We start from the raw sequence: 17,491 nt of genomic DNA on the forward strand, positions 1-17,491 counted from the left end.
CTTGTTCTCTTTCAGAATTGACAGACTGATATGCATCTATAAGAGTACTCAATAAGGACTCTAGTTCCTTTTTAGAATATGATTCAATATTTACTTTGATGTGATGAAAACTTACCTTGCTTTGATTGTCATCTTCTTCATCATCTTCAGAATCTGATCCAGCCATGAGTGATAGTATGGTTTCTTGTGATCTGCAGGTTTCCTTTTCTTCCTTGGTTTCCACTGCTACAAGGGCAAGAAAGTCAAAATTATCTTTTTATTCTAGTACAAGAAGAGACTGGTTTTCTGTCTCATCACCCTCAGACTCTTCATCAGATAAATTCCCATTGCTGCAAAGGCCTTCTTCATTGACATATCTGCCTCTTGAGTTGTCATTCTTCTGTTTGAGCAGACAAACTTATCCTTTTTGATGTCTTTCCCCTTCTCAAAGTTTACCTTTTTTTGCTCTAAGGCCCAAAGTGGACAGAATTTGATGAAGTGATCTGGGCTCCCACACTTGTGACAAACCTGGTCTTTAGTGTTTTCAGATGGTTTTTGAAAATCTTTCTTTTGAAAGGTCTGCCCTCTCTTTAGCATTCTAGTGAACCTTTTGGTTATGCGGGCAATATTTTCATCTTCAAAATCATCTGATGCAGTAGCCTTTAGAACCAGGTTCCTTTCCTTTCTTTTTCCTCCAATTTCATTTTCTTGGTTTTTCTTAAGTTCGTATGTGATGAGATTACCAATTAACTCATCCATTCCCAGTGAGTCTAGGTCGCGGGCTTCAGTGATAGCCTCGACTTTGCTTTTCCAAGTTTCAGGAAGGACACTCAAGAGTTTCCTTACTGCCTTTTCGTTAGGCACTATTTCTCCTAAAGAATACATCTCATTAATAATGGAGGTGAACCTGGTGTGCATGTCTTGAATAGTCTCCCTTTTTGCCATCCCGAACAGCTCATATTGCCTGTTCAGGTTATCAATTTTAGACTTCTTGACTTGCGTTATTCCCTCATGAGCTGTTTGCAGTGTTTCCCATATGGCTTTGGCATCTTGACATGACGAGATTCGATTGTATTCGTCTGTTCCTATGCCACATATCAGAATTTTCTTGGCTTTGGCATTGTTTTGAATTGCAAGCTTGTCTTCAACATTCCATTCTTTTCTTTCCTTTGCGATTTTGGTGATTCCATCAGTTCGGTTTTCATAGGTATGGTTGGGCCATCTAGAATTACTCCCCATAGATCAGGGTTTTCACCAATAAGATGGTCCATCATACGATTTTTCCACCATCCATAATATTTGCCATTGAACAGTGGTGGTCGTGTTGGTGGAGCTCCCTCTTTTGGGGTAGGTGGTGCTGCCATTGAGTCTTTTCAAGGTGTGAATCTTTTAACGAAAGGACCTGATCTGATACCAATTGAAGAAACCTTACCCAGAACACGAACCAGGTTCGTGTAAGTTGCTTTTAAGTAAAGACATAGTAAAGACACAAACACTTATTGAATTAAAAACCTTCCTCACTCAAGGAAGGAAAAACCTCATTTTATTAATTCAACTATAAGATTTTGTGATTACAACTCAATAATCAAAAGCCTTATCTCTACTACTCCCTCGATTGACTCCAATCGATCTCTCCAAAAGGCCAAACCCACCTTTTGTTACAACTCTTACTAACACTCAACCCTACAAAGAGCCAAACCCACCCTTTGTACAATAAACTATAAACTACAATTCAGAACAAAAACAAGACAAATAGTTCTACATGATAAAAACCTTCTCACTCAAGAATGTTTTGACCGTAGCAATCCTATCAATCTTGAAGACCTCAGTTTGATGAATAATTTTCTCTTGTTCTCTGCGTGAAGTCGTGGAATATTTCATCAGCGTCTTCTTCTTCTTATAGAGTTCCTTTTGCCTTCAGTCCTTATCAGATAAGATAAGGAAGTTATTGTTAAATAAGGATTCCCTTTTAGCGTACAATCCTTATTATATACAACTTCCTTCCTTAATAATATATTTAAGGTTTTCCTTATTTTATCAACTTATACCTTTAATATATTATTTTTGGTTTTGACAAATAACTCTATTTTCTTGATTACTTGGCTAACCCATTTTACTCGATCTTGGACTCGAGCTTGGCTTCTTTTGCTACGCACATTTGCTAGTGATTATTTGTGCTTCTTGTCTATCATCAAAACATGAATTATCGATTCTATCATATTCTATCAATAAGGATGGACTGGGATTGTGTTTTTCATTATTGGGTTCACAAAGTTCTAATTCTTTTGATCAATAGATTGGTTAAACTTGTCATTACCATAGCCCGTGACCCAAAAGTCATGTCCATGTAAATGCCAAGGATGTGTCTCACTGTTTTTAGGTTCATTGTGTTGGCATTTTGCAATATGATGTCCACTGTTGTATTGAACTTCAATCGATAAATCGAGTTGCTAGTTGTAGCATTAACATTTGGTGCGGTATTGAAGATGTCGTAATTCTTTTGTTCATAGTTGCCCGGAGAAGGGGTTTGCTCGAAAACATGTAACAAGTTGTGTTTATGACATCAAACATCGCGGAATCGGTGAATGCTATGTTAGATATTGAAAGAGAATTTTCCATTGTCGCTCTATTTGATGAAATAAACAGGATATATGCATTGTTATTTCACCAGAGGCGTATGAATCTTGTGCACTCCGCAAATAGATTTGTTCCTTTAATTGAAAAAGACATATTAGAGTATGTCAACGCAGGCAACAAGTTGTTGGCCCATCAAATCCCCTAACTACAAGTTCAGTGTCACTGGTCATGGAGATGTTGCTACTGTGGATCTACAAAGAAGAACTAGTACTTGTAGAATTTTTGATTTGGAAAAAATACCATGTCCACATGCAATGGCAGTGATTCGATCCCAACATGGTGATGATTTTGAAAATCAGATTTACTTGTACTCCTCTCCATATTATTCAGTGGCAAAATACATAATGGCATATTGTCAGGAAATTCACCCGGTGCCAACTGAAGATTCTTGGATTGTCCCTTTGGATATCACACAAAGAGAAATACTTCCTCCATATGTTGATCCAAGTAAACCCGGGAGAAGGACATATAAGAGATGGAGTGGAGTTGGTGAATCATTTCCAACAAGAAAAAATAAGTATTCAGTATGTAGAAACTTTGGCCACAAAAAAACTGCATGCCCAAATCGAAATGTCTCATAAGAAGTGTTAAGCATTGTGTTGTTGAATTTTAATTAATGTTCTTTCTTATTTGAGGATGATCTCTATTATATAATCTTATTTAGAAATGCCCCAGTACGCGATTTGTTGCTCTTCTTTGTTTGTGTCAACACATGTCAAATGTTGCTACAGGATATACTAAATGTGGCAACATATGCAACAAATGTTGCTGCAGGCGAATCATCTGTAGGAACATATGCCACATGTTGTGATTCGCCTTTAGCAACATATGACAGATATGTTTCCATATATGATATATCTAAAAGCACACTCTAACGTAATCATTATTCAATACTATATGTTGCCATTGATGATTATATGTAGCAACATATGACTCAAATGTTGCTACATATAATCATATGTACCAACATATGACTCAAATATTGTGACAGATGAATGTTGCGATATACGCATCAGCTGTAGCAACATTTGACTCAAATGTTGCTACATAAAATCATTTGTAGCAACATCTACTTTTAACTAATGATTACGTGGGACTGTGCTTCTAGATATATTAGATGTGGCAACATATGCAATAAATGTTGCTACAGACGAATCAGTTGTAGAACATATGCCACATGTTGTGACGGACGAATGATGCTCCATATAATCATCTGTAGCAACATATGACTCAAATGTTGCTACATATAATCATCTGTAGCAACATATACTTTTAAATAATGATTACCACTGTGCTTTTATATGTATTAGATGTGGCAACATATGCAATAAATGTTGCTACAAATATATCAGCAGTAGCAAAATATGCCACATGTAGTGACGGACGAATGTTGCTACATATAATCATTTGTAGCAACATATGACACTAATATTGCTACATATAATCATTTGTAGCAACATATACTTTTAAATAATGATTATGACTGTGGTTTTAGATATATTAGATGTGGCAACATATGCAATATATGTTGCTACAGATTTATCAGCTGTAGCAAGATATGCCACATTTTGTGAGGGACGAATGTTGCTACATATAATCATCTGTAGCAACAAATGACTCAAATGTTGCTACATATAATCACCTCCAGCAACATATACTTGTAAATAATGATTACGACTGTGCTTTTAGATATTTAGATATGACAACATATGCAATGAATGTTGCTACAAATATATCAACTGTAGCAACATATACTTTTAAATAATGATTATGACTGTATTTTTAGATATATTAGATATGGAAACATACGCAATAAAAGTTGCTACAGACGAATCAGCTGTAGCAACATATGCCACATGTTGTGAAAGACGAATGTTGCTACATATAATTATTTGTAGCAACAAATGACTCAAATGTTGCTACATATAATCACCTGTAGCAATATTTACTTTTAAATAATAATTACGTGGGACTTGCTTTTTGATACATTAGATGTGGCAACATATGCAATAAATGTTGCTACAGATTTCCATTTTTCCTTTCCTAAATTGATCAAATCGTCTATTAGTATCTCCAACATATGTAGTTTCTGTAATTAAATTAGCAACATATAAGAAACTGTTGCAACATATAACTATCTCAATTAAATTATCATGTAATTCGATATGTAACTCCAATATATAGTCCTACAACAAGTCTAAGTAACAAATCATGGTCGTTAACAACACTCTCCATTGGATTATAGCAATTATATTTATAAAGACAATTATCTCTCTAGTTCATCATACATTGTCCTAGTAAATCCATATGATAGTTATATAACACCATTCTAAATCATTGTTTCAAATGTTATAACTTATTATTATTATTGATTATTTATGTTCTAAATCACTAAAATTTGGTTCAAATTTCCATTTTTCTTTCCTAAATCAATCAAATAGTCTATTAATGTCTCCTTGATTTTTCATCTGTAGCAACATATGCAGTTTTTGTAGCTAAATTCGCAACATATAAGAAACTGTTGCAACATATAATTATAACAAATGACTCTTTTGGGGCTTAATTCAATTTAATCGTCATGTAATTCGATGTGTAATACCAATATATAGTCCTTCAACATGTCTAAGTAACAAATTTATGTTCGTTTACAACACTCTTCATTGGATTATAACAATTATATTTATAAAGACAATCATCTCACTAATTCATCATACATTGTGCTAGAAAATCCATATGATAGTTATATAACACCCTTCTAAATCGTTGTTCCAAATGTTATACCTTATTATTATTGATTATTTATGTTCAAAATCACAAAAATTTGCTTAAATTTCCGTTTCTCCTTTCCTAAATTGATTGAATCGTCTATTAGTGTCTCCTTTATTTTTAATCTGTAGCAACATATGCAGTTTCTGTTGTTAAATTCGCAACATATAAGAAACTGTTGCAATATATCATTATAACAAATGACTCCTTGGGGGCTTAATTCAATTAAATTGTCACATAATTTGATTTGTAACACTAATATATAGTCCTATAACATGTCTAAGTAACAAATTATGATCGCTAACAACATTCTCCATTGAATTATAGCAATTATATTTATAAAGACAATCATCTCACTAGTTGATCATACATTGTCCTAGTAAATCCATATGATAATTATATAACACCCTTCTAAATCGTTGTTCCAAATGTTATACCTTATTATTATTGATTATTTATGCTCTAAATCACTAAAATTTTGTTCAAATATCCCTTTTTCATTTCCTAAATCGATTCAATCGTCTATTAGTGTCTCCTTGATTTTTCGTCTGTAGCAACATATTCTGTTTCCGTTTTTAAATTGGCAACATATAAGAAACTGTTGCAACATATGATTATAACAAATTACTCTTTTTCGAAAGTGGCCTAATGATAGGCAAACCCCATTCTATTTTTAAAAAAAGTAAAATAGGCCCAACCCATTCTCGAATACGTTTTCATTTTCATTTCAAGAATAGGGTTTTCAAATTTTTCTTCTTTGCCTCTTCAGTTTTGGCGCCTTTTTTTCAAATCTAATTTGATTTTCTGTCAGTCCTACTGTTCTATATTTGGTTCGCCTTTGGTTAAACCAAATTTCGGTACTCCCATGGATTGTCAAATTCTATACTAAGTTGATTTGTGATGATGAAAATGATACTATGTTGAATCATAAAATGTATTGTAAACTTGGAGATCTACTTTCAATGCAAACTTCATGGTCAGAAGACAATCCAGGTTGCAGATTTTGGTCTTGTCCACGATATCGTGTATATGTGTTTATTTTTAAAATATTTTGGAGATTTCAGATCTCTTTATTTTATTAAATTTAAATTTATTTCTTTGTGGTATTTTAGGAGAATTCATGCAACTTGTTTAGATGGAGGGATCGTGAAGTTGTTCATGTAAGATCTAAGTTCGTTATTCTCCGATTGGCAAACAAAATTAAGGAGTTGGACACTGTTGATGAAAGTCATATCAAAAGAAGTACCAAATGGGGGATGAAGGAGAAGAAAAAGACCAAATGTTGTAGCATCTGGAAGTTAATGTTGGTGTTCTTTGTTTTTTTTTCTTGTATTTTTATGCATTACCAAAAAGAATTTTGTAGAGGATACAAAATTATTATGTAGTTGTGTACAACCAATACAATTATCATAGTTATGGAACTTAATAGACATAGTTTTGCACTCCTGATCAAACAACAAATTATTATGTAGTCGTGACGGACGAATGTTGCGATATACGCTTCAGTTGTAGCAACATATGACTCAGATGTTGCTACATATAATCATCTGTAGCAACATCTGACTCAAATGTTGCTACATATAATCACATATACCAACGTATGACTCAAATGTTGCTACAACTGATTCGTCTGTAGCAACATATGCCACATGTTGTGATGGATGAATGTAGATACAGACGAATCAACTGTACCAACATATGACTCAAATGTTGCTACATATAATCACCTATACCAACATATGACTCAAATGTTGCTAAAGCTTATTCGTCTGTAGCAACACATGCCACATGTCATGATGCACAAATGTTGTGATATACGCATCAGCTGTAGCAACATATGACTCAAATATTGCTATATAAAATCATCTGTAGCAACATATGCAACAAATATTGTTACATATAATCATCTCTAGCAACATCTGACTCAAATATTGCGATATACAAATCATCTGTAGCGATATATGTCAAATGTTGTGATAAATAAATTGATAAAATAAACATTGTATTTAATTACATTGTTTTTAAAATTAAATAAAATAACATATTTCATAAATTAAAGGTTGTCTTTTAGTACAAGCATAATGTCAAGGCTTTAAGCACTGAGATATTATCCCATTAGCCCAAATATATTGCATTCGTTCAATTAGATTGTCACATAACAGTGAACTAGGTGGATGCAATTCTATCCGACTAATCAAATGCTCAATGAATACAATAGAATATGACCCGCACGCTGCTCCACTTGCATTTTGTACCATAGGTTCTATTCGATCGTTAAATTCCTATGGTTGAGTGAGCAACTTCTCTAGCAAATGATTCATTAATCCACTCTGTTTCAGCAATTTAGGCAGCAACTCGAAGACAGGTTGTATGAGTGTGAAAAACTTGTCATTTTTCGTAACCACCAGGTTGCACTCATAAACATTGATCAATCTCTCGTGCAAGAGAATCTCGACAGTCGCGAAATGATTACCAGAAATGTTCATGATTGTCAAAATACTTTTTGCATCAATCCAATCCATGCCTCCAGGAGTTGTCCTAATACCCCTGACATAGTCAATCATATTATCATCCCATACAAAGTCATCTAGTAACTGACTCATGCTTTTACCACCTGACATTGTTGCATCATCGCCCATTCGATTATATCTATGTAGGAAATTCATACATAAATTGAGATCCAAGATTCTATCTCTTGGATCATAGTAGTCTGGGTATTGCCAATGCCTCTGACGCATGAGGTTAAGGATTTCGTCAATATACTGAAATAAAAAATATCTACCCACCAAGCTGTTAGGCTTGTCATGTTCCTGAAATCTTGACTGGTAAAAATATGCATGCCATATTCCATTCAAATATCCTTTGCACCAGTCACCTTAACTACTGCTTCTTTTTCAGCTACAGAGGGACGCCTATAAATATTCAACATTTTATACTCTGTCACCTCTTCCTCCATTACGTCCCTTGGAATTTATCCAAACATCTTCTTCTTCAAATTTTGCATTGCCTTGGCAAATGATTCTTTTCTCCTCTTGGCCTTTGGAGTACATGCATGCCACACATTCTTGGATACAATGCATTTCACACCTCTCTTGTTTTTAAATTCATTCACAACTTCACTCAATTTTTGTAGATAAATGATAGACTTTTATCATGTTTCTTAAACTTCTCACAAGAAAGCCACAACATCGTCAACAAGATGTAGCCCCTTCTTGTTGTCCTGTACCAGCACCAGCAGCAGCAGCACCAACACTAGCACAATAATCAACATCAACACCATCATCAATATCAAAACCAACTAATTTATTACTGACTTCAATAGGAACTCTCTCTCTTTTGATGATTGTTGCTCCAGCCAACACTATTTTAACTCTATCCACAACAGGATCAAAAATGGTTTCAACCAACCCTAGAGTTATTAGATATGGCATTTGCAATTCCTCTTCTGTTACGGTAATCCATGGATGGACAACCTAAAATAGTAAAAATGAGTCATCAGCAAGAATTCTTTGTTGCTACAGATGAATCGTTTGTCACAACATGTGTCACAAATATTGCTACAGATGAATCATCTGTAGCAACATGTGTCACATGTTGTGACACATGACTCGTCTTTAGCAACATGTGGCACAAATGTTGCTATAAACGAATCATGTGTTGCGACATGTGCCACAAATGTTGCTACAAATGAATTGTATGTCGCAACATGTGTCACAAATGTTGCTACAGATGAATTATCTATAGCAACATGTGTAACATGTCGCAACACATGACTAGTCTGTCGCAACATGTGTCACAAATGTTGCTATAAATGTTGCTAAATATGAATTGTCTGTGGCGACATGTGTCACGAATGTTGCTACAGATGAATAATCTATAGCAACATTTGTGGCGCATGTCGCAATGCATGATTAGTCTGTACCAACATTTGTGTCACGTGTTGCTGCAGACGAGTCATGTGTCGCAACATATGACATATGTTGCTACAGATGATTCATCTATAGTAACATTTGTGACACATTTTGCGACAGACAATTCATCTGTAGAAACAAATGAATTATCTGTAGCAACATGTGACACAAATGTACATTCACCCATGATTTTTTGCGGTAACCTGCAAAAAGTGGAAACACAATTGAGGGGAGAACGTGGAATTTGAAATTCAACTTAGAAGCGGAAGAACGATTTTAGGACAAGATATGGATGAAGATAGGAGAGATAAAAAAAATTTTGTAGAAAATTTTATATTTAGTGAACTTCAGTAATTATGACAAAAATTTGAAACTATATTTACTGTCACTAAATAAATCAAACTATACCCTTATTTAACTAATGATGTTTGTCATCTCATGTATTTTTCCCTTTTTATTTTTGTTGTCTCCACACCTTCTTTCCCGAGATTTAGTTTTACATTTTTACAAACATATTATTTATTTATTTAAATGCATAAGGTGCATTATAGACCTCAAATCAGGGGCGGATCCACATGTAATGGTGGGGGTGCACGTGTGCACCGGCTAACTTCGGAAAAAATTACTTGTGTGTGTCTATATATATATATATATATATATATATATATATATATATATGTAGAGAGAGAGAGAGAGAGAGAGAGAAACCGGTAGAGAAACACTATCACACTTGATAACCATTGAACTATTTTTCATCTGTTGGTAGAAGTGGAGAAATACCTCCTTGAAAACCTAGGTTTGATCCAAGCCAGCAACACTCTTTTTTTTTTTTTTTATTACAAATTTTCGCTTAGCTTATGATTAAATATTATTGGTGCACCCAGACTTCTTAAATCGTGGGTTCGCCTCTGCCTCAAATTAGTTGATAAACAAACACAAAATGCATCAAAAAGACATTAGTTGATAACGAACCCAAAATGCATGTAGAAATCAAGAACAATTGATAACAAACATGAAACAATCTAATTCACACCAATTTTCAATACTCAATAGAAACTACAAGCATAAAAAGTTCATTTGCCAAAACTTTCACAAACAAATAACTTTTTGACCCTCCTCAAAAGAGAAATAGATCAGGAACAACGTAAATGAATAACAAAAAATAGAGAGATATTCAGCGAGAAAAGAAGAAAAACCTTGTAGAAATTAAGAGAAATTTAAGAAAATTAAAGATTCTTCCTTCCTAGTTCCCATTTCTAAATAAGAGTAAAAATATGCATTTCATAAATGTTCCTTTTTGTTGTTTGGTTTTACTTTTGGAGTATGTTTTTAAAATTTGTAAATAGTAAATCACTATAGCCTAAATTAGTTTCTATAAATTCTTCATCTACTCTCTCCTTCTCTTTAATACAAATCCATTAAGCAATTTGTAAATGTATTAACTTCAAACGACATATTTTAAAATTTTAACTAATTTTATCAAGTACAATTAATAATTAGATACACAAATTATAACTTTTTTTTATTGGTATTCTAATAATTAAATTTTGAATAACATATATTTATTTATAAACAAATTAGTTGATTAATAAAAACATAATTAACTTTTAATAGGTTACTTAACTCATTCATAGATGTTTGAAACTTGTGGGATGTTTGAAGTATAAAAAATTGATACTGTCAAAATTGAAAATTGCTTGAAATTTTCATATTAATTGTGTAAGTAGAATCATGAAATATTTTTATGTAAATTTATATATATGATTATCATTTCTTAAATTTAGTGAATTTGAAATTATATACCAAAGTAATTAATAGTATTAATTACTATTAATACCAATAAACTACTTTTATGCTTGCATTGATTTTTTTCCTCATAAATTTATTTAATTTAAATTTAAAAAATGAGATTAAAAAACAATATTTTTTATGGGAAAAGGGTCTAATATACCCCTCAGCCTATGCCCGAAATCCCAGAGACACACTTATACTATATTATGGTCCTATTACCCCCCTGAACTTATTTTATATGTAATTTTCTACCCCTTTTTAGCCTACATGGCACTAGTTCAAAAAAAAGTCATCCATCGTTGGGCCCACAAGATAGTGTCACGTAAGCTAAAAAGGGGTAAAAAATTATTAATAAAATAAGTTCAGGGGGGTAATAGGACCTTAGTATAGTAGAAGTGTGTCTCTGATATTTCGGGCATAGGTTGAGGGGGTACTTGGGCATTATCCCCTTTTTATGGGAAAAAGGTCTAATATACCCCTCAACTTTGTCATTTGGAGCTGATATACCCCTCGTTATAAAAGTGGCACATATATGCCCTTACCATTATACAAACGGCTCACATATACCCCTATCGTTACAAAATGGCTCACATATACCCTTCATTTAACGGATTTTAAAAATTAGTTTTAGATTTATATTTATTACTTCTAATTTTTTTAAAAAAATTATTTAGGGGTATATATGATTCTTCTATCAAAGTTCAAGGTATATTTTAATTTTTTTCATACATAAATTATTTTTGACTTCTTTTATTATAATTATTTGAATTTCTTATTCTTATTTTATTTTTTCTTTCATTCCTTAGTTTAAAGAATAAAAAAATAAACTATTTTTTGTGTGTATTGTAATTTAATTTCGTATTCGAAGAAAAAATTTGATCATCTACAATAAGTTTTACAAGAATATTAGTGAAACATAAATAAATTTGATTATCAAAATTATAATAATAAATTAGTCATTAAAACAAAAAAAAAGTCAAAAAAATATGTTTGACGAGGATTAATTTACTCATATGAGATTATATTTTTTAGAAAAAAAAAATAAAAATTTAGATTAAAATTATTATTTTTTTCATTTCTGCTAGAGGAAAAGGGTATATGTGAGCCATTTGTTTACAAGTAGCGGTATATATGAGCCACTTTCATAACAAGGGGTATATCAGCTCTAAATGACAAAGTTGAAGGGTATATCAGACACTTTTCCTTTTTTTATTGAATAGTAATTCTCAAGGAAGATCATTATGAAGGGAAGACTGGCTTTTCTTAGTGACAGAGCACATTTTACGAAGGGTGTGCAAAATTTAAAAAAATAACCAACAAAGAATTTAATGAGTGGATTTATATTCATCTTGCTCAACCTAGTTATTTTACCATAAACAATATAAATAATTCTTTTTAAACAATTTGTCTAATTCTTTTATCTTGAATTTGAGATCTCAATTATAAAAATAAAATTCTTCAATTTTCGTTGCGTTTAGTTATAAAAATGCATGGTAAATTTTATAAATTAACATAATCATTTTAAAATAAATGAGTCAAGATTTTTACTGAACACATATTGCATTTTCAAGAAAAAATAACACCAATTTATAGTTTTTACTTGAATCAAAAGTTATTTTCAATCTCTGATTTTCTTACTTAATTTAAATGGATGTTAGGTTTCTCATTTTTCGATAGACAATGTGCGAAATCATGATGATAAAAACTCAAATATTCGTTAATTCTCTTGACTCACTTATAAAATCATGAAAGACTGTTTACCTACAATTTTTTTTTTTAAAAAAAACAATGTTAATTCAAACCTCCCAATAACCTACCAATTAGGAGAGAATGGAATATATAGTGATATATATAGGTAAACATGAGAAATCTAGAAGAAATAAATTTTAACTTTCATTGATAATGGTCTCACAATTAACTTGACTTGATAAGAAGCACAAGAAAATTCACCATTGAAAAGAACTTTTAGATTCTTTAATGGATATCCAATTGAATCTCTATAATCTATCTCATTATTATAAATCCAAGATGCCCCAAATGATCAGAATATCAAAATTAGCAAAGTTCTGATATACTATAGAATTAGGGAACTTTTCAGTAACATATGTATGTCCAAAGACATTCTTGGTGATATCACGTCCACGATCAAAGGTTACAGACCCTTTCCACACATAGCATGGTGGGCATACACCTCATTCAATACAAAGAATAGATTTGTATTTTTCGCATTATTCAAAAGTTTTCATTTCTCATGAATGGAATACAATCATTTGAGAGTGCATATCAATTTTTTTATGATAGCTTAGTACTCGATTCTACATTTAAGTGTATCTATCAAATTCTAATATTTATGAATGGAAGACAATCATGTGAGCATATCAAATTATGATAGCTTAGTACCTCATTCAATATTCGTGTGGATCATTAGACCACTTGTCCTCTTTCAGACATGCACTACTACTACATTCACTTTTAGGGAATAAAGCGATTTCAATGAGACGTGTTTCGTGACTAGTTTTCACAAAAAATATACTATTTAGTCGTAGCCATCATTATATCATCAATATGGCGCATATATTAAAATTCAAACTCAATGTCTTATCGATAAAAACATCTGAGATCATGAATCGGTGAGACTTAAATCCAATATGTTATCATCATGATGCGCCGAGACTTTAACCTGATGTCTTACCCCTTTTTAATGGTATAACTTAAATCCATCATCTTACCGACAATCAATAAAAGCTAATTCTTGAGCCTTTAAACTATCTATTCTACCGTCAGTTATTAACTTTAACATGGATAAATAATGTGCATCTTGTATTGAATAAATAGGTTCTAAAATGGGTTAAGACCTTCCATATATCATAAAATACTTTAGCATGAAAATCTTTATCGAAGCATAACAATTTCATCCCTCTCTCTATATATGCATAAAAAATGGTCCTCAAAATATGCATCATACTTATGTTGATGATATAGTTATTTTTAGTAGCAACAATACTAATTCTATTAAGGGTGTGTTTAGTATGAAGGAAAATGTTTTCCTTGAATACATATAGATATTTGACTTATTTTTTCATGTTTGATTGGCGAGCAGAAAAATTTTTCTGGAAAAATATTAGTGTTTGATTTTTGAATGAAAAATATTTTTGAGAAATATCTTTTACTTTTTACAAGAGTAGAAAGTAATTTTTGAAGTTGATTTTTTCTTAAAAAATAAGCTTAATTTTTTTTTTTGTGGTGGTGGTAGTGGTGGTGGTTTGTGGGGAGGGGGGGGGGGTGTTTGACGGTAAAGGTGAAAAATTAAAATTTGAAGTTCATTTTTTTTAAAGGGAAAAGGATCTGATATACCCCTCAACTTTGTCATTTAGAGCTGATATACCCCTTGTTATGAAAGTGACTCATATATACCCCTACTTGTAAACAAATGGCTCACATATACCCTTTTCCTCTAATGGAAATGAAAAAATAATAATTTTCAATCTAAATTTTTATTATTTTTTCTAAAAAAAAATCTCATATGAGTAAATTTAATCCTCGTCAAACATATTTTTTTTTTACTTTTTCTTGTTTCAATGACTAATTTATAATTATTATTTTGATAATCAAATTTATTTATGTTTCACTAATATTCTTGTAAAACTTATTGTAGATGACCAAATTTTGTTTTTCGAATACGAAATTAAATTACAATACACACAAAAAAATAGTTTAATTTTTTTCTTTAAACTAAGGAATGAAAGAAAAAAATAAAATAAGAATAAGAAACTCAAATAATTATAATAAAAGAAGTCAAAAAATAATTTATGTATGAAAAAAAATTAAAATATACCTTGAACTTTTATAGAAGAATCATATATACCACTAAATAATTTTTTAAATAAAATTATAAGTAATAAATATAAATTTAAAAGTAATTATTTAAAATTCCATTAAATAAAGGGTATATGTGAGCCATTTTGTAACAGCTGGGGTACATGTAAGCCGTTTGTATAACGGTAAGGGTATATATGAGCCACTTTTATAACAAGGGGTGTATCACCTCTAAATGACAAAGTTGAGGGGTATATCAGACCCTTTTCCCTTTTTAAATAATAATATTAAGTTTTTTAAGGGTGTGGGGATGGGGGTGGTAGGGGGCTAGTGGGGTGGGAGGTCGAGGGTAAGATGAAAAATGAAAGGGCCAATTACACAACAAGTAACACCATTGAATACTCCAAAAAGTACTGGAAGCAAGCAACAACATCAGGGAAGAGTACATGGGCAAATATGGTGGAGGAAGATACATCAAAAGTGATATCTATAGAAAGGCCAAGTGAAGGCGTGACATGGAGTAGAATTGTAGGGACAACATCACAAGTAGAAGGACTGGATCTGAATGGGGAAGTAAACCCTAGTCTGAATGTTAAGATAACAAGTGAGGATATACAAGAGGAAGTGAAATATTGGGAAACAGCTGTGGTTTGTTATGCATTAGGATCGAACCCACCACCGATAGTTATGGAGGGATATTTTAGGAGAATCTGAAAAAAGTTGGGGATAGATAAAGTAGCTCAGGTAAATAGGGGGTGCTTATGATGCATTTCAACAATGCTGAGAATAGGGGAATAGCAGTGGAAGAAGGTGTGCAAATGTTCGACAAAAAGCCAGTAATAGTGAAACAATGGGAACCAGATATAGTGGTAACAAAAGAGAAGGTGGAAAAGTGCCAATTTGGGTGAGATTGGTAGGGTTAGATATAAAATATTGGGGAAAGAATGCTCTAACAAAGATAACAGGGTTGATAGGACATCCATTGAAAGCAAACAGAGCAACAACACGAAAAGATAGATTAACGTTTGCAAGAGTATTGATAGAGATGCCTCTAAATAAGGAATATCTCAAAGTAATAATGTTTGAGAATGAAATAAGGAAGGTAGTGCATCAGCAGGTTGAATATGAATGGAAAACGATATTATGCCCAAAATGTAAGAATTTTGGGCATGATATAAGTGAGTGTAGAAAACAATTAAAGGAGAATGAGAAGCAACACAAAGGAGAACAAGTGAGAAATGGAGAAGGACAACAAAGGGCTGATAAAGTGGAGGAAATAAGAAATGCCAGGCAACATAGTAGAATAGAGATACAAAGGGGGAAGACTCAAATAATAAAAACTGAGACAACTAACTCTTTCAATGTGTTGAGGGAGATAGGGCAAGGAAGTAAGGAGATAAAAGAGGAGATAAGAGCAGGGAATAATGTGATAGGAGATGAGAAAAGGAAGGAGAAGGATGGGGAAGACCCCATCCTGAATGGATAGAATAGGGTTTTGAAACTCTAGGGGATTAAATAGAGTTGATAAACAAAAGGAAATGTAGGTTTTCCTATATACCTCAGAAATCAGCTTGTTTGGTTTCCTAGAGACTAGGATTAAGAGAGTGAAAGCAAGTAATGTGGCTCTTAATCTATGTAGGACATGATCGCTTACAACTAATCTAGCAGCTCACTATGGGGGGGGGGGGGGGGGGAGAGAATTTGGATATTGGTGAAGCCAGAGATATACAATGTGGATGTGAAGTTAGTAACATGACAAGTAATTCACAGTAAAGTAGAACATAGGGGAACGAGAAGGGTATTTAATATTACAATGGTATGTGGTTTCAATGACCAAGCAATGAGAAGAACATTGTGGAGGGACATAAAAGGGTTAAGAGGGAGCATCAATAGGGCTTGGGATATAATGGGAGATTTTAATTGCATGTTGAATATGGATGAAAGGATAGGACGACCTTTTGAAATGGCAGAAATAAGAGAATTTCGACAATGTGTGGAGGAATGTGAAGTTCAAGACCTCAAATCATAAGTCTCATTCTTTACATGGAATAATAAACAAAGAGGGGAAGACAGAGATTGGAGTAAAATAGACAGGGCCCTAGTTGATAGTGATTCCATGACCAAATTACCACGTCTGAAGCACTCTTTATGCATGAAGAAAATATGGTCATTGTCCTGCAATCATAAGCTGGGAAGAGGGGTCTATAAATGGGAAGAAGAAAATTAGGTACTTTAATATCTGGAGAATGGCACCAAAATATAAAGAAAAGGCGAAGGCTAGCTGGGGGGAAAAATAGGAGGAAAGAAAATGTTTCAACTATTGGGGAAACTAAATAGGTTTAAAAAGGTGTTACTGAGTATAAACAGGAAAAATTTTGGAGACATAGAGGGTAAGGCTGAAGAGGCAAAGGACGAACTAAGGAAATGTTAGATGAAATTGAGCAGAGATCCAACAGATAACAAATTGATTGAACAAGAACTGGAAATATCAAAACAATATGGAAAACAAACAGGGGCCAGGGATCAATTCTTGAAACAAAAAGAAAAAATACAGTGGATACAAGAAGGTGATCAAAATACAAAGTTCTATC

At 32.6% G+C, this 17,491-nt stretch overlaps 1 protein-coding gene across 1 annotated transcript; it reads right to left on the minus strand.

Annotated features, from left to right (window-relative positions):
- Positions 1-261: 261 nt before the first annotated feature.
- LOC138348181 (uncharacterized) lies at positions 262-1,218 on the minus strand. The gene has a single exon (XM_069296801.1). It carries the CDS (start codon positions 1,216-1,218, stop codon positions 262-264), a length of 957 nt encoding a protein of 318 aa, XP_069152902.1.
- Positions 1,219-17,491: the final 16,273 nt, after the last annotated feature.

Source organism: Solanum lycopersicum, chromosome 4 (genome assembly GCF_036512215.1).
Source record: "Solanum lycopersicum chromosome 4, SLM_r2.1".
NCBI lineage: Eukaryota > Viridiplantae > Streptophyta > Magnoliopsida > Solanales > Solanaceae > Solanum > Solanum lycopersicum.

Excerpts from the sequence above, each read along its gene's own strand:
- LOC138348181 (XM_069296801.1), bottom strand. The coding sequence starts at position 1,218 with ATGGGGAGTAATTCTAGATGGCCCAACCATACCTATGAAAACCGAACT.